The 18,756-nt window shown below is 39.3% G+C and overlaps 1 protein-coding gene across 2 annotated transcripts in view; it reads left to right on the plus strand.

Annotated features, from left to right (window-relative positions):
• Nucleotides 1-18,756, plus strand: part of TMEM260 (transmembrane protein 260) — a 60,641-nt gene that overhangs the window by 38,777 nt on the left and 3,108 nt on the right. The window contains exons 10-15 of one of the 2 annotated variants that reach the window (XM_029237973.1): nucleotides 811-980; nucleotides 3,295-3,466; nucleotides 6,167-6,315; nucleotides 11,684-11,860; nucleotides 13,350-13,403; nucleotides 15,136-15,226. In XM_029237973.1, the coding sequence (XP_029093806.1) occupies nucleotides 811-980; nucleotides 3,295-3,466; nucleotides 6,167-6,315; nucleotides 11,684-11,860; nucleotides 13,350-13,403; nucleotides 15,136-15,226 (813 nt within the window). The remainder of the gene's footprint in view (nucleotides 1-810; nucleotides 981-3,294; nucleotides 3,467-6,166; nucleotides 6,316-11,683; nucleotides 11,861-13,349; nucleotides 13,404-15,135; nucleotides 15,227-18,756) is intronic. The other variant, XM_029237974.1, reaches the window with a different exon arrangement.

An 18,756-nucleotide genomic window follows, 5' to 3' on the forward strand; every position in this document is an offset into this window, starting at 1 on the left:
TGTGTGTGTGTGTGTGTGTGTGTGTGTGTGTGTGTGTGTGTGTGTGTGTTCAAGAGGCCTGATGAATAATACCTTACTTGAGCACCCGAGTTCTGAATCAGTTGAGAACACGGTAAACCAGTACATTGGGTGGGAGAATCACCTTTGTTACCCATAATGCTGAGATTGGAGAATGTGGTTAATATCTGTGGGGAAGGCAGTCTCCTCATCCTGCATCCCTGAATGGACTAGTCACAGGCAGTGCTGCACAGGGCAGGCCTCTCCCCTCCCCAGCTCACCTCACCCCAGAGTCTTCCCCTGGACAAGTACTTCCTGTGGGCGGCTCACTTCCAAGAGGAAGAGAGAGGAAAGAGGAGGGCTATGCAGGCCCAGTCCCAGCTCCCAAACTCCCCAGTCAGCTCAGTCCCTACAATCCTTCAGGAAGAAATAAGTGAGGGTAGAGAGAGGCCAGGAGTGTTATACTAGTGGAGCTTCTCTACGTGGAAGGAAACATCAGGAGTTAAGCAAAAGCATTTCTCCACCTCTTCTGCTTTGAATGTTAGAATAAAGAGTTCAAGATGAAGTTTGTAGTATAGAAAAGAATGTGTGGATCCAAAAAGGGAGATCCACACGTCAAACAGGGAAGGAGGAATGCTTGAAAATTGAAAAATAAAATGACATGGAGTTAGGTTGGAGAAGTCAGTTAAGAATACCTAAATGACACAGGGATAAGCAACTATATACATGCAATATATTTTTAAAATATATAAATACCTGATTGATTGCATGAACCAGTCAACTGGACGCACTGTTTGCATGCCTCTTTCACAGGTGGAACGGTTCTGGATGCAGAGCAATGCAGTGGTGGCTGTCCTCGCTGGCATCGGTTTGGCTGCACTTGTTTCTGAGAGTAACCGAGTACTGAACACCAATGGGCTTCAGTGTCTGGAATGGCTTTCAGCAACTCTTTTTGTAATTTACCAAATATATTCTAATTATAGGTAACACATGGTTATTTTTATGAAAAGTAGCATTCAAGCCAGAGGCATTTGGATATTTAGATTCTAGGGGTTTGTCTTACTTTTACCTTCCACTAGTTTTCAAAGTGAGACAGCTTGGTCTGAATGCAGTGGTTCTTAAACTTTTGAACAAGAATCTCAGCATGAGTGATGTGTAGTTTCAGGCCATTGCAAACAAGGTTTTGGCTGGTGCATGTAAACACTCTGTATATTTTCCACTAAGGAATCCTAGAGATACTTTGTAGAATCTGGAGTGTACCTAAAATTCCATGATCTGAAATACCACTTAGATGGAGACTAAAGACATTTGGGGTTTTTTTGTATGCCCTAAAATAATTCACTTTATGCTTCAAAGATTTCGTCTTTTGAGTAATCCTTGGCCCTTATCTTGTACTCTCTGTAGTAGTGTATATTAAGTATTTTAAATAATCAAAGTTCTAGAAGTTTCTTAGCCCTGATGCATTATTAGTATTATATGTGTTTTTCAAAATCTGCTTAATAACCATTATAATGAAAACTTCAGTCTAACATAAAAGATGTAAAAGTTTAGATGATAGTTCATTTATTTGCGGCAGTATTGAGTAAACATTACGGAAGTGGAAGAGTCCATTGGAGTTTTGTTACACTGAGATTTGATTGGTACTTTAAAAGGTTACACTCCCCCTTTCAACTTAACTTGAAAAACTGATGTTCTTTATAATACTGAGGAAGAGGCGGTGTTAGGAAGGCTGTGTCACCAGGAGGCCTTGTGGGAAGGGGATGCAGGTCCCAGATACAACTCCAAGTTCAAGAAGGGTTTGCCGAGCCCATAGGGTGTTTCCCACCCTTTTTTAAAAAAAAAAAAAACCTTAACTATTTATTTGGTTTTTTGGCTGCACTGGGTCTTTGTTGCTGTGCACAGGCTTTCTCTAGTTATGGCGAGCGGGGGCTCCTCTTCATTGCGGTGCGAGGGCTTCTTATTGCGGTGCCTTCTCTTGTTGCGGAGCACCGGCTCTAGGCGCACGAGGTCAGTAGCTGTGGCTCGCGGGCTCTAGGCGCGCGGGCTTCAGTAGTTGTGGCACATGGGCTTAGTTGCTCCGCGGCATGTGGGATCTTCCTGGAGCAGGGCTCGAACCTGTGTCCCCTGCATTAGCAGGCGGATTCTTAACCACTGTGCCACCAGGGAAGTTCCACTCACCCTTTTTTATCCCAGTCTTCTCGTGGCTCAGGTCTTTAGGGCAATTCCAGTTCCACACCAGGGATGCCTGCACAGACTGGGTGGTTTGGTTTTGTTTTGATTCTTTTTTTACCCCAGGTGAATGGAATAGACAGCAACTTTCCTGGATGGCAAAATGTGAGGCATTGCCCTGCAATGTAGGGAATCACAGTAGAAAATGGTTGCATCAGTTACAAAGGCAAGGATAATATTTTGTTCCCGGAAGTATTCATTTGCTTTGTGATGCTAACCCAGTGATTCAACTTTAGGCTGTGTTTTTCAGTACCATTACATGTAATGGACCTGATAATAACAGGAAAGACATTGCTTCTTCTGTTTTTCGATGCTTTTCCTTTCTTGTATTCTTTTTCTTTTTTCATGGAAAGCTCTCAGAATTCATGCCAGTTTTTTCTTTGAAGTTAGAAAGTCCACTTCATCCCTGAAAAGAGTTGTACTGCTGTTGTTGGCAATGGCAAATAATGCCTGGAGAGAAGTAAACATCTCAACAAATTATTCCTTCCCTTCTTTCTCATTGGTCTCATTCTCTAGTGATTTCTCAGTCTAGAAGGGAGAGGGGAACACAGGGAGTCTTTGGTCCAGGGAAGTGGTGGAAAGGATCAACCTCTATGTGCAAGAGAGTCAGACAAACGTGCAAATTTATGCCAGAAACTGGCAGATTTCCTTTTGCATTTCTGAAAATTCCTTTGAGCTAAATGGAATTAACATGAAATTACCTTAAACTCCAAGTGGAATCAGAAACGTTACTTCTTTTTAGTGAAATTGGATATGCTTTTAGGAAAAAAAGTACTTATTATTGACCACTAACTGATTCCCTTTTTTATGGAAATGATAATGAATTCCAGAATTAAAGCAGTATGCTGAGTTTTCTCAATTGCACAATTAGTTCCTTCTTTTTTTTTTCCCAGTTAATAGTGTTCCCTTTTCAAATATATGCATCCTCTTAGAAGATATGTTAGAATATTTTAAAGCACTAAATGTAGATTGTGTGATGGGAAAGGAATGGAGCAGGAAATAAGCCCAGTCTTATTAAAACTAAAACAATGTGTTGCTATTTTAATATTTTGTAATCCTTTTATTTAGCATTTGTGACCAAAGGACCAACTATGTGATCGATAAGTTTGCAAAGAATCTTCTAGCCTCTATGCCTCATGATGCAATTATCTTACTCAGAGGAGATCTGCCAGGGAATTCTCTCCGTTACATGCATTATTGTGAGGGACTGAGGCCAGATATTTCATTAGTGGATCAGGAAGTAAGTATATGAAAGATACACTTAGAATATAGTAGTAGCCATCGTTTTAAAACATGTTTTTTAAAGAACTATTTCTTTTAAACATTGAGTGGGTAGTTTCTGTGGTCACTCTTAGGTAAAATATATATCACATTCTTTTATTTATTTTAACTTATAGGAAAAGTCATGAGTTGCTTCTTTCCTTTTTAAACTGAATGTTCTAAGAATTAATGTGTTTCATATTAGATTCAAACAGCATCCTAGGTCTGTAGTTCACGTGACAGACCATGACAATGTTGTGTTGTAAATTTATTTTTAAATTGTTCTTTTACATCCAGCTAACTCAACCATTCAAACTAGCACTTCCCAGTGATCCAGGGATTAAATTAAATTAGGCTGACTATAAAATAAGTCATACTGCAGGTTGGTATACATTTCATGCAAAATAGAAATTATTAACCACAATTCTGCTATAGAATTTATTTGTAAATTTTTTTGATCTTAAGACAAAAGTATTTTTGGAGAGGACTTGTGAAAATTTCAAGGTCTATTAAAACAATCTTCTTGAACTGAAAAAAATATATGTAAACTACTATAGGGTTTATTGTTTAAGCCATAAATAGTTAAAGGGAACAAATCTTTCTCTGGTGTTTTTAGAACGGTTGTCAGGAAAAGAGAAATTCTTAACCTTGAAAAAATACATTTAGTTTGAGCAAACTATTAGGCACAATACTTAATAAATTTCATTCAATTAATGAATAATTAAAATTTTTTGAGAACACTATAAACAGATTTGAAAATATAGGGAAATTTGAAAATTACACATATTTTTAGAAGGAGTTTGCATTTATATCATGTACACAAATGATTAATTTGATCTTCAGTCTAGCATCTGACCAAAGCTAGATCATTTGTTGAAAATATGGTATCATAATATGATTTTAAATACTATTTGGGATGACAGCTACTATGATTGAGAAGCTTGGATTTCAAAGTTAATTAGACCCAAATTCAAGTCCTCATCCTCTAACTTCCTTGGATGTGTGACTTGGGTCTATTGATTTTTCCTCTCAGAGCTTCTGTTTCCTTATCTATAAAATGGAAATGATCATTAGATAAGTAAGTTAGGATGCTTTTGAATGTAAGGAACAAAATCCCTGACTAAAGAGTATCTTAAACTATGGAGTTTTTAATCTCATAAGACAAGTAGTCTGGAGAGAGGAGGTTTTAGGATTGATAATACAAGCAGTTCCATGATGACAGTGTTCTGGGGCAGCTTTTCTGCAGGTCTCTTGAACTGATGGATGCCTGGTTCCAAACATCACATGCAAAGTGCTTCTCCTGGGGTCTCTTTCTCTCTCTCTCTCTCTGTATTGGGAGTAACATGTACCCCAGATGCCCCCAGCAGACCTCTACTTGGGCCCCACTAACCAGTATTGGGTCACTTGACCACTCCTAAACTACTCACTAGCAAAGGAGAATGACTAGAACTACCTGATTAAAGCCGGGATTGTGTTAGTTGGAAAGGATTGGCTGTTGAGTGGGCAATCAACAGTGTCTGATATAACTTAATTATTCTCACATAATAAGGTTATTATGAGAATTAAATTAGAAAGAGTAAGGCCATAGCACACAGTGGGTAGTTAATGTTACTATACCCAAGAACTGAAACTATTGGGTAATAAACTCTAATTCAGTAAGTATTTTTTGAGTATTTACAGTGTACACTTAGATTAAAACTAATTTGTCGCTTCTAGTTAAATGACTTGTATAGACAAGAAAAACATAAGCATAATTGCTCAAACGATGATATCCAAACTTAATGAAGCTTTGAAGGTGTAAATAGGAGTCTTTTCTTTAAAAAAAAAAAAGAAATCTGTACATATAGAAGTATAGAATGAAGTATATATTAAGTATAGAATTAAGAAAAAAATTTTGATATAATGATTTATTTTAATCAAAAGACTATGTAATTAATTTGGAGCTACTAATAAATTCAGATAATTTAGCCAAAGGGTTTTTAATTTTGAGGCCTAGGTTATCATATAATTGAGCTTCTCAAGGGCAGGGATTGATATCTTCTTCATTATAGGTGAGCAATACTTGTTTTTTGAGTGAATGAATGAATGAAAGAACAGAGTAATGACACGTCTCTGTATTTTGCCTAGGTTGTCTAGTCTGGCCATCAGAAAGACATTTCAGGTCCAGCAAACATAGTTTGGGAAGTATTCTGTGCCAGGCAATGTGATAGGCGCAGAGGCAGTGAGATGAAAACAGCCCTTTTCATGTGGGAGCTTGCAGTCTAGTGAGGAATAGGCTAAGAACTAACTGAGGTAGGTACAAAGTGCTATAAGAGCATGGGACCTGGGGAGGGCATCTGAGAGGCAGTGGTGTTTAAGCTGGTTCCGAACGCTCAGTACCCTCTCTAGGCATGAGAGCAGGAGGTCCTTCTGGGTCGTCTGGCAAATGCATGGAGGTAAGTGAAACGAGTTGCTGCTTTTACTGATGGCTGATAGTTACAACTGAAGGCGTGAAACCTAAGGTCAAGGCATTAGAAGAGTCAGTGCACATACCTCAGTTGCATTTGTATGTACTTTTCAGTCATGTTTATATTTAATGAGTACCTCCACATTTTAGAACCTTTTCCTTGTCCCTGGTAAACTTGATTCTTTTTAAAGAAACATACTAAAAGCATGATACCATATTTCATCTTTCTGGCAGGTGATGACTTATGAGTGGTATTTACCCAAGATGGCAAAGCATTTACCAGGCGTCAAATTTCCTGGGAACCGGTGGAATCCTGTGGAAGGAATATTACCTAGTGGAATGGTCACATTTAATCTTTATCATTTTCTTGAAGTAAATAAACTGTAAGCACTCTTCTCATATAATAGCTTTTCTAAAATCTTAAGCTTTTCTAAAATTGTTTATGTAGCAGCTGTGCTTCATCCAAAAGACCAATTTTCTACACCTATTTCCCTGTCACCGGTGAGATTATCTCTGCAATTAAATTGAATATCTGTGCATAAATGAGGCCAGGCAGAAATAAATGTTATTGTTCTGGGTAAAAGAAAAATAAAGACAGATTAGCAAGAATAGCAAATAAGATCTTAGTACAATTCAGAGAAATTGGAGATGTGCCTGCCTACTTGAAATCATTGCAGGTAGATCGCAAGCAATTATAGTTTCCCCCTGATCAACACCATGGCCCCCTTTTAAGTTTAATGCAAATGTTTTCCAGGAATAATCACTATATAAAAATAGCTTAAGGATTTTTTTCTAAAGGATAAGCCATTTTTATAAATAAGAAAAACACCTACAGTTATGTTGGCTGAGATAACATATGAGAATTGTGAATTCTATACTTGAGAACATAAAATTATTCATAGTTAAGATCAAGAATAAATAACTCCTTCAGTGGTAGAGTGTTGAACATTTTTCCTGTCCGTGAAATGCTTGGGATTGTCCAGAGCGTGAAGAAGAAAACTTATTTCATAATTTCTATTCTCTTATAAAGGGGACTTCAGAAATTCTTTGTAAAAGTTAAACTATCCCTTACCAAGAACCTAATGATGTGGTACTTCTGGTGTTCAGAGCCTGAAGTTTACTCTGGCTCATGAAGTAATATGAAGGTGATAGGTATAAATGTGCTGTGAGAGTAATATTTAATTGTTCTATTGTGGAATAAAATGTTAACAATTAACATCTCCAAATCAGCATTTTTTGGTGAATTTTATTTAATTCAACCTTATAAACATTAATTGAACATACTATGTACCAGTTTGTATTAGGCAATAAAGTGAGACAGTTCCAGATTTAAGTAAGACTACAATCTAGTTGTATCTATACACAGATATGAATACAATTGGCCATAATATGATGGCATAAGCTCTATACTAACAAAGCCTTGTAAAGTGTGAGACACAGTAAATGTTCAATGTGTGTTTACTAAATAGATGATTTAATTGACAGTATAAGCCAAGTGTTCTGGGAGCATGGATGAGGAAGCAATTAATTCTTCCCAGGGGCATTCATGCAGTATTTATTTAATAAATATTGGGTATTCAAAATGTCCCAAGACCTATACTAGCTGTATAGGTGTGATCCCTGCTGTCACAGTCTTTCAGAGAGGTGTCAAGTGGTACCTTAAACATGAAACTGATAAGTTATAGTATCAGCTGGCAAGCATGATAATAGTGGTATGGATAAAATGTTGGAAACTTAAAGGCTAAGTAAGAATTTGCCAAGTGGGTAGGAACAATTAGGATACAGAACACATCCATGACCCCAGAAACTCCCTTTCACTGTCCTGTGTCATCATACTGTCCCCGAAGCCCTAACTCTCACAACCACTGATCTATTCTCTGTTCCTATAGTTTTAACTTTTCCAGAATGTCATATAAATGGACTCATAAAGTATGTGACTTTTTGACATCAGCATATTTCACTTAGCATAATGCCTTGGAGATCCATACAAGTTATTGTTGTATATCAATAGTTTATTCCTTTTCGTTACTGAGTAGTATTCCATTGTATGGATGTACTACAGTTTATCCATCCACCTGTAGAAGGACATTTGGGTTGTTTCCAGTTTGAGGCATTTGTGAATAGAGCTGCTATAAACGTTCATGTACACGTTTGTGTGTAAATATGTTTTCATACCTAGGAGTGGGATTACTGGATTGTTTGTTTTTTTTACTATTGAGTTGTGAGAGTTCTGTGTATATTCTAGATTCAAATCCTTTGTCAAATACGTGATTCATAAATATTTTCTCCCAGTCTTTTTGTTCTCTTCAAAGTGTCTTTTGCAAATAAAAGTTTCTTTATTTTGATGAAATCCAGCTATCATTTTTTTATTTTATAGATCATACTTTTTGATCTCATATCTAAGAACTCTTTGCCTAATACCAGGTCACAAAGATTCTCTCATGTTTTCTTCTAAGCGTTTTATAGTTTTATGCTTTACATTTCAGATCAATGGCCCCTTTTGAGTTAACTTTGCAAGGGTATTGCTTAGAACAAAGGTCTTTTATTGCATATGAATATCATTTGTTGAAAACATTATTCTTTCTTCGTTGAATTGCATTTGCACCTTTTTCTATACTTACAAAAACATCCTTCTGGGTTTTTGGTTGGTTTTAATTTGATTAGTGTTTTCATGGTATTTCTCTTTTTATCCTTTTGCTTTTAACCACCTATGTCACGTTTAAAGTGGGTTTCTTGTAGACAGTACATATTTGGCTCTTGTTTTATTATCCATTCTGACAATGTCTATGTTTTCATTGTGTATTCAGATCATTTGCATTTAATGTAAATATTGATATGTTTTAGATGTACATCTATCATTTTACTATTTGTTTTCTGTTTGTTTCTCTGTTTTTCATTCCACTGTTTCCCTTCCTGCTTTCTTTGGGATACTTTGATTTTTTTCTAGTATTCCATGTTAAATTATTTTTACTATGTCTCTTGGTAAATTTTTTCAGTGGTTGCTCTTGGAATTACAGTATACAGACATACTTAACTTTTTACAACCTACTTACTACTTCAAGTGAACTGTAGAAACCTTAGTGGCATATAAGTTCCTTTAACCTCCCCACTTTTGCTTGAGTTGTCAAATATATTAGACGTGTGATAATTTTTGTTTTCAACCCTCATACATATATTTTGAAATCTAAGAGAAAAGATAATCTAAAATATTTGTCCACATATTTACCAGACCTGTTGCTCTTCCTTCAATCCTCATATTCCAAGCTGCCCTCTTGTATCATTTCTCTTCATCTGAAATTAGTCCTTTAGCATTTCTTTTAGAGCAAGACTGTTAGCAGTGAATTCTCTTTGTTTTCCTGTATCTGAAAATGTCTTTATTTCACCTTCATTTTTGAAGGATATTTCTGGATATGGAATTCTGGCTTGATAGTTCTTTTCTTTCCCCACCACCTTAACAATGTTATTTTATATCCTTTTGACATGCATGGTTTCTGATGAGAAATCTGCAGTTATTCAAATCATTGTTTCCCTTGTGTGAAATGTGTTGTTTTTCTCTGGCTGCTTTCAAGATTTTCTATTTGTCTTTAGTTTTCAGCAGTTTGATTATGATGTATCTGGGCATGACTTTCTTTGAGTTTAACCTCCTTGGGATTTACTGAGTATCTCGAATCTGAAAGGTTATGTCTTTCACAAAATTTGGAAGCTTCCTGACATTACTTCTTTAAGTAGTTTTTCTGCCCCACCTTCTTTCTCTTCTCCTTCTGGGATTCTGATGACACCAATGTTAGACCTTTTGATATTGTCCCACAGGTGCCTAAACTCTGTACATTTTTCTCAATATTTTTTCTCTTTGTTTAAATTGTATAATTTCTCTTGATCTGTCTTCAAGTTCACCCAGTCGAGGAGTAATAGGAATTTGCTCCCAACCTTTGGAACCACAGCTCCTCTGATTAGTGAGAAGTGTTCCCCTTCCTCAGAGCTATAGGGACCTGCCCAGCTGCCACTGCTGTAACTGTGCTGCTGCTGGCACAGTATTGCCCGGTGCCCAGGGAAGGAAAGAAGGGAAAACATCCTGGGGATTTCCTCTGCTCTCCCCAGTCCGTACAAGTTCCTTTTCCTGCCCTTTGGACTGGGAAAAAGGGAGGCGGCCGGGCTTTTCTTGGAGTTCTTTCTGTCCTTACTTGGTATGTACTTTGGGGTTTCAGGCTTCCTTTGAGTCCAGGCCAGGTAATCCTGGAAGGGGAAAAGGGATAAACTCACTGCGGATTTGGTGGAACTTAAGAATTCTGCTTTCTTCCTTCAATCTTTCTACCATTTACTTTTCAGAGTCTTCAGATAGTTGTTCTAGGTCTTCTGTTCAGAAATTATAGTTGTGTGCAGTGAGAGAGACAGAATAGAATACGATGACTCCATCTACTCTAGAACCAGAACTCTGTTGTGTTTTACTTTATGTCAGATATCTCATTTAATCTTAAACAGCTGTGAAAGGTAGTTCATGCCAATTTCACTGATGAGGAGACCAGACACAGGTAATTAAGTGATTTCCCCAAAATCATAGAGGTAATACGTGGTGGAAAAAATCCATAATCTAAGCCAGAAGTGTCTTGTTTCAAAGTTCATGAAGTTTTTACTTTCAAGTAATTGCTCCTAATATGCTCCTTTTTTTTTCTACTTGGTAATAGCTGTTAAGGTATACACCAAAAATTGGAATAGAACCAGTCAATTATAATGTTTTTGAGCCAGGCTTATTTAAACCATTTCTATTACGAATTTTTGCAGGATTTGAAGATGCTAATAGTTAGTCAAATCTAATTAATTTTATTCAGCAAATATTCTGCATTAGCTATGCATCGTGCTATGTGGGATTTCGAATTAATTCAGAGATAGAGAGCCTATCCTCAGGATGCTTCTGGGCTTCTCAGAAAGATTTATAAATGAAGATAACAAGTTCAATAAAATAATGTTAAAAGAGATTAAAAATAAAATGCAATGGAAATTTGAGGAAGGAGAGATTAGTAGTAGTAGTAGTACTACTACTACTATGAAGACATATTTCCACCTATAAAATTTTAAAGGTATCAAATAATATGTATATTTACACGTGAGGCAGAGCCACAGAAGCATTCCTTGTAACAGTGCTTATCCCCAAGTGATTTCTTACAGTGTCACAAACGGTAGTTTTATCATTTATGTCTGTGTGCTTCGCCTCAACCTCCCAAACAGCATTTTTTTACACTAATATCAATGTAAATTTATTTATTTATTTTTGGCTGCATTGGGTCTTTGTTGCTGTGCACGGGCTTTCTCTAGTTGCAGCGAGCGGGGGCTACTCTTCGTTGTGATGCGCAGGCTTCTCATTGCGGCGGCTTCTCTTGTGGTGGAGCACGGGCTCTAGGCGCGCGGGCTTCAGTAGTTGTGGCATGCGAGCTCAGTAGTTATGGCTCACGGGCTCTAGATCGCAGGCTCAGTAGTGGTGGCTTAGTTGCTCCGCGGCATGTGGGATATTCCCGGACTAGGGATCGAACCTGTGTTCCCTACATTGGCAGGTGGATTCCCAACCACTGCACCACCAGGGAAGTCCCTCAATGTAAATTTAAAACAATCTATTTGGGAGAGATTTAAATAAACCAAAGTGTTCACAAATGGTTTATTGGTAACCAAGGTTTAAAGAGTCAGAAATGACCCTTCATGAGTTATACTTTAACATTTAGAACTTTAAGTTAAAAATGCATATTTTTCTGTTTTCAATAGAAAAGAAACATTTGTTTGCATAGGAATTCATGAAGGCGACCCAACGTGGAAAAAGAACTATTCACTTTGGCCATGGGGTTCTTGTGACAAATTAGTTTCTTCGGAGATTGTATTCAACCCTGAGGAGTGGATTAAACTTACGAGAAACATCTATAACTGGACTGAAGACTATGGAAGGTATGGAGAGCAGTTATGGTTTTCATCAGTGTATAGCCATTTTGTGTGCCTAAAAAACTTACTAAATTTTGAGATGCCTTTTAATTATTTGATGTATTTTGTGTTTTTTTATTACTAGTTAATATTGTTATTTGCTGCCCACAGAGTATTGTAATAGAGAAAGAGAACATATAGTTCTTGTCCTCAGGCTTGGAGATGGAGGAAGGGCGGTGGTGGTTGATTGGGTACCACAGTAGTTAAACGTGTGCCGCCGTCCACCTCCAGCTGTTGTAATGCTACACGGTCCACCATCCTGTAGCTTAGAGCCTAAAAGTGGAAGAGATTTATTAACTGCAACAGAGCTTTAAAAGGCACTCACCCTGTTGCCCATGATAGTTTCCACCTGCATAAACTCATATTTTTTTTCCTTCAAGAATGGCAGATCACTTCTCTGTAGGGAAGCCTGGGATTTGAGTAACTTTTTCTTCAGTTGTTTGTCATCAGCCTTGGTCTGTCGTTTTGGGCATGATTAGTCTTCCTGGAAGCATTTCTACCTAGACTTGACTCTCTCCCATATGGAAGATGAGTCACCATCTGAAGATAGGTGTCTCCATTGCCTGTTTTTAAATTATGAATTATTCAAAGATTAGATAATTATTGCTTATAATTTAAGAACAACAGTCAAGATCATATGAACAAATGGTACCAAAGTTTTTTGAGTCAATATGAGCAAATAGACCACATTGCTGTGCACCAGCGAGAGCTGGATAAGTAGTTCTACCTCAGAGTACTCTGTGACGGGAATTCCCTGGCAGTCAAGTCGTTAGGACTCAGCGCTTTCACTGCCGTGGCCCAGGTTCAATCCCTGGTCAGAGAACTAAGATCCCACAAGCTGCACGGTGCGGCCAAAAAAAAAGTACTCTGTGACCATTGTGAGGAAAAGTTAGAAAATCACCTGTTCTCCAAACAGCTAACAACAGTACAGGTACATGGCATCACTCATTATCTCCATTCTGTCAAAATAGATACATAATAAAAGAAATTTTAATTAAGTGAAAAAAAATCAGCAAATGGTTCAGCCAGTGTTTTTGGAGCAGCATCCTAGCTCCAGCAATGATTTATCCAAGCCAGGAGTCCCCTCTCTTTACAGCTCAGTGGCTCTTAGCTGTGTCCATAGAGTGACCCAGGCCTCACCCTTGCCCCATCGCCCACCTGACAGTTCTTAGGAACAGCTGGCTCCCCAAATGCCTCCAGCCTCTTCCCACTAATCTTTAGTTTGCCCCCATGAGGCACTGGGGCTCGTTATGCAGATTAAGAATACATTTACCCAAACCTCAAATTCCTAATGATCAAATTTTTCTAGGAGAATAAGTTTGTTATTTTGGTCTCTATCAGTACTTCAGGATGCAGCCTATTTTATTTGCCCTGTAAGATTATAAAACAAGAATTACATGTCCACAGCAATAAAGGTAGCTAGCAGAAACATGTTACCGTTTTCTTGTAACTGCAGGTTTGCTCCATCTTCCTGGGAATCTGTGGCCAATGAAGAGATGTGGCAAGCCAGGTGAATAATGTACACGTGTGTGTTTGCAGTCTGTAATGCAGCAGAAGAGCCTCTGGCGCTTTTCACCTGGGGAGTAGTGGTGCGTGGGGATCATAAAAATAATACTTATGAGCAATTATTTTGTTTGAGGCATTGTACTAATCATTACCCATGCATAATCTCATTTCATCCTCACGATAACCTGTGAAGAAGTTATTATTATCCCCGTTTTACAAAAGAACAAACCGGAGGTAGAGAGGTTACTTGTCCAAGGCCACATAGTTCTACCAATAGAGTCCAAAACTCACATCTGTCTGACTCTGGAACATTCCTAATTCCTATGCTCTCCTATCTCAACTAAACCAAAGTGAGTGTAATTGATTGAGGAGAAGTTGATAATTACAACCCTGTCTCCATGTGTAATGTGCTAGTTAATTATTTAAGCACTTATTGAAAACTTCCTAGAGACCAGGCACTGTGCTAGGCATGGAAGCTACACATATGAATATGACACAGTTCCTACTCGCACGGAGCTCAGTCTAGTGGAACAGACAGACATGTTCAAAGAGATCTGACTATTCATAGATACTGTACTTTCCTGTTGTTCCTGTGTGGAACAAACACTTCATGGTGACGCTCTTGACTCTCTGGGTTCCTGTCATTCTTTTAAAATACTCAAAACATCTAACACTAACAGACTTTGGCCTAAATATTAATGTAAAAGTCTTAAGTGATGCAGACAGGGGTACCAAGTATGAAGTGCTTCCTCCAGTAAAAATGCGTTGATGCCCACTCTGGGCCAGGGACTGTGCTTTGCACCAAGAATTGAGTTAGGGTGTAAAGGGCTTACATACATTTAAAGAGGTTTTTTAAAAAAATTGTCAAGAGGGACTTCCCTGGTGGTCCAGTGGCTGGGGCTTTGCCTTCTGGTGCGGGGGGTGCGGGTTCGATCCCTGGTTGGGGAGCTGGGATCCCGCATGCCTCGCGGCCAAAGGGCCAAAGCATAAAGCAGGGGCAACGTTGTGACAGATGCAATAAAGACTTTGAAAGCGGTCCACATTAAAAAAATCTTAAAAAAAAAATTGCTAAGAAATGGTTCTTGACAAAACAACAATTACAAAAAAGATACAGTTTTTGCAGTAGTGTTTTTGAAAAAGTCAGCAAATTGCATATTGCAAGTTATCAGCCCAGTTATAGGAACAAATAGTCGCTTTGAAGAACTAATCAAAGATACACCGAATGTCTCCACAATTCCTCACTGTGATTGAATGCGGGAAAGCTGGGGGAGAAATCACATAAAAGAAGAAAGCAGGTCATTATTCAGGTAGGTATTGATTTAATTGGTGTGCTGACTACAACTTGGATGAGTTCATGTGGTCAAAGAGTCCAGCCATCTTTGAAGAAGTGGTCACACATGGCATGAACTGTCGCGATGGGTACCTTCAGGGATATGCTGACAAACTCAGCAAGTCTCCGCCTCCTAGCTGCTCTTGCATAATGAAATGTACATCTGGAGGGAAGATGATGTACAGTAGGGATGATGAACATAAGCTTTTTTCTAAGATTTGGCACTAGGTGTGAGTGCAGTGTCTTGGGATGGCGGGGGAGGATTACCGTTGGTTCAGAGTAAACCATTAATACGAGAGAAGTGAAAAGAATACAATAAATGGTTTTGTATGTTCCTTATCAATGGAAAAGTCTGGCAGATTTAGCTTTGAATGTAAAATTGACATGAACACCCTCCCACTCCCAGGATGAAAACACCGTTCTTCATCTTTAACCTGGCAGAAACTGCAAGTTTGCCTTCAAATGTGAAAGCTCAGCTCTACACTCACGCGTATGACGTATGTTGTACTTTTACATATATAAATTTATTTGGTGGGAGGGTGGTGGCTGTTTGGGATGGAGAAAGTTTGGGATGGCTGTTTGGGATCACAGCAGAGTTTTTACTTTTCTGTTTCCAGCTTTATTTGGCATTATAAAGCAGTATAAATGGAAAAATAGTCATGTGTATCACAAATAATATCTAAAGTGGCTGTGGTCCGCAGATTAATGAAAGAAGTTCATGTCCTAATCTCCAGAACCTATGAATACATGGCCTTACATGGCAAAGGGCACTTTGCAGATGTGATTAAGGATCTTGCGGTGGGGAGATTATCCTGGATTTTCCGGGTGGGCCCAACGTAATCACAAGGGTCCTTAGAAGAAGGAGGCAGGAAGGTCAGAGTCAGAGAAGGAGATGTGGCATTGCAAGCAGAGGTCAGAGAGAAAGACTTAAAAGATTGCCACACGTACGGCCTGGAAGATGGAGGAAGGGGCCACAAGTTTGGGAGTGCAGGCAGCCTCTGGAAGCTGGAAAGGGCAAAGAAATAGATTCCAGAGCCTCCAGAAGGAACACAGCCCTGCTGATTTTACAAAAACCTTCATTTTTATGACTTTTGACCCCTAGAAGTATTCGATAATACATTTATATTGTTTCAAGCCACTACATTTGTGGTGATTAGTTACAACAGCAATAGGAAACTAATATGATGGCTTTATTTAAAAAAAGAAACAAGTTTTGATGGGTTGCCCTCTACGCAAAATCATGACCCTGGCTGCACTTGAAATGATCGGGCCGTGGCTGATTGGGATTTCTTTTTTTTTTAATTAATTAATTTTTATTTATTTATTTTTATTTATTTATTTTTGGCTGCGTTGGGTCTTCGTTGCTGTGCACAGGCTTCTCATTGTGGTGGCTTCTTTTGTTGTGGAGCACGGGCTCTAAGGCGCGCGGGCTTCAGTAGCTGTGGCACTCGGGCTCAGTGGTTGTGGCTCGCGGGCTCTAGAGCGCAGGCTTAGTAGTTGTGATACACGGGCTTAGTTGCTCTGGGGCATGTGGGATCTTCCTGAACCAGGGCTTGAACCCATATCCCCTGCATTGGCAGGCGGATTCTTAACCACTGTGCCACCAGGGAAGCCCTGGTTGGGATTTTATGAGAGAGATAAAGGGTCATGGAGAGTGGCTCTGTCTTCTGATGTGGCCCCAGGAAACCAAACAGCCTTCACATCCAGCCACACTGAGGCTCTTGCTTAGCTGGTCCTCTGTGATGGCAAGGGGAGTCCAGAGCAGAGGCCTGCTTTGCTGTAGCACTATGTTAACAAGTCCCTGCTTTTCTGAGATTTATAGCACTGGGCTGTTCATCACCTTCAGAGATAGTCTTGGAGCCTGCTGTGTAGGAAATAGACATCCTGGCGAAGGCCAATAAGAACAGAGCCCAGGAGCTGTATGTCTAAGCAAGTGAGGAGGTATTTCTGCTGTCTCTGGGCTGCTGTAGATCTACTCAGCCAGGGCATTTGTTTGGTGCTGAGTCAAAATTGCATGATGTCCAACTGGTATGACAGATTTTACTCCTCAATTTTGTGCTCATTGGTCCATTGTTTATTCATTTATTCATTCACTCACGGAGCATTTATGGAGCACCCAGTCTGTACCAAATACTGTGATGGAGACAATCAGGAATATTCCCTGCTGTCAAAGAGGCACAAGCTAGAGAGAGAGGTGGAAGATAAGGTCCTCAGTTAATTCAGTCGTGAGAGCTACGAGAGGTTTGCAGAGGTGCAGTGGGAGCAGAGAGCAGCACATGAGCACAGCCTTCTGGGGAGGGGCTGGTGAGGAAGGGAGGGAAGGCTTCTAGAGGAGATGTCACCGCAGTGTCATCCTGAAAGATCAGAAGGAACTGGCCAGGCACATGTGGGGCAGGGTAGCGAGAAAGTGGGGGAGGGCGGACAGTCCGTAACGACGGAACCACAGGGACAAAGGTGGAAACCTCCTAGGTGCCCACTCAAGGACAGCCAGGGACTAGTTATAGGAAGCGGCATGCTGGAGTTCTGTCTGGCAGTCAGGAGGTCCAGGTTCAAGGCCTGCTCCACCATTCACAGTCAACTGTGAGCCAGTTAACCTTTCCAGACCTCTATTTTTTCTTTTAAAAAAAAAGTGGACTGTAAACTTTATAGATTATCTCTCATATCCTGGTCATATCCGGTTCATCTCTAATACCCTGTATAATTCTGTGAAAAACAAGTAGTATTTAGTTGGGAGAAATCTGAGTCTTAACTAATATTTTATATTCTCATCAGTGATCTGTTCCATGGTCAGTTGTTAGGCCACCACTGAAGCTAATTCATGGATTTATTGTCCCTTTGGGCCTGTAAGCATTACTCTGTTCAGTGAACACAAGTCTGTAGCAGTCTATAGGTATCTCCTTCACATATGTCTCCAGATGTGTGACACCATTTGCAAGACAAATGAGGCCAAGTACTCCATGGGTCAACACAAATCAGCCCCTAGTACAGGTTTTTCAAGAACAGTCTTGTTAGCTATAAAAGATATTTTTGTTATTATTAAATTATCCTGCTCAATAGCTTATACAGGACATTAAGTTCAGGTGTAGTGGGAGAGCAAGAATGATCTTTGTTATCTTTAGGAATACATCTGATACATTGAAGATTTCCCCTGCAAGACAGAATACGTTCCACTAACACTAATGTCACAGTGATACACGCCTAGAGGGGGAAATGTAATTCCACATGATGAGAAATGACTCTTAGCTTCTTAAGATACAGCACATGTGGCCTAATGGGCCATCCAGAATGAGTCGATGTTCTAGAAAAGGGTAGCGTTGTTGTTCTGTCTGCAGACTGAAGCAGGGAGGTCATGAGCTGCCTCTTATTCTCTTGAGCCATTGGGAAATGAAGTGCTAGCGTCTGTCTTGCACTCCAGAACCTTATCAGGATTTTGAAAACTTGGGGAAGAAAAGAACCTGAGCAGTTCCTGAGCACCTACTTTGTTCCGGGCAGCCTGCCATGCAGTTTACAGATGTCCCTCATCAGAGGGAGGCTTGGGAAGAGGAGCAAGGGATAGGGAAAAAAAAAAAGCCAAAAACTATGAGGAAAGGTAGAGAAGCTTTGAATATTTTACCAAGAAAATAAACGGGTAGGAGGCTGACTTAATAGCTTTGATGTCTATGAAAGTGCGAGGTGACTCTCCTATTTTATGGAGTGAAGAGAACTAAGGGGAAAATAGCTTTAAAAGGCAGCTTGAGGCCTGAGGGTTATTAAATATCAAAATGACATATCACATACGGATTGGGGACTTTTTTATGGGGATGTTGTTTTGAAACAGATTAGGTAGACATTTGTCTGCTCTGGAGTAGGGGTTGGGGAAATAGATAATATAATTGGGTCCCTTTCAACTGGATGATGTAATGAGTATAGTTCTAATTCAGAAAGCCCTTGTCCCTGGAGAAAGCACCATTGCTTGTCCTGTGCTCTCATGGAGGCTACTGGTTAACTCAAGTGCCTGTGGATCTGACTCCAATTTGATAATCCCCAA

This window comes from Monodon monoceros, unplaced genomic scaffold (assembly GCF_005190385.1).
Source record: "Monodon monoceros isolate NGI ecotype Baffin Bay Population unplaced genomic scaffold, NGI_Narwhal_1 Super_Scaffold_21, whole genome shotgun sequence".
Taxonomy (NCBI): domain Eukaryota; kingdom Metazoa; phylum Chordata; class Mammalia; order Artiodactyla; family Monodontidae; genus Monodon; species Monodon monoceros.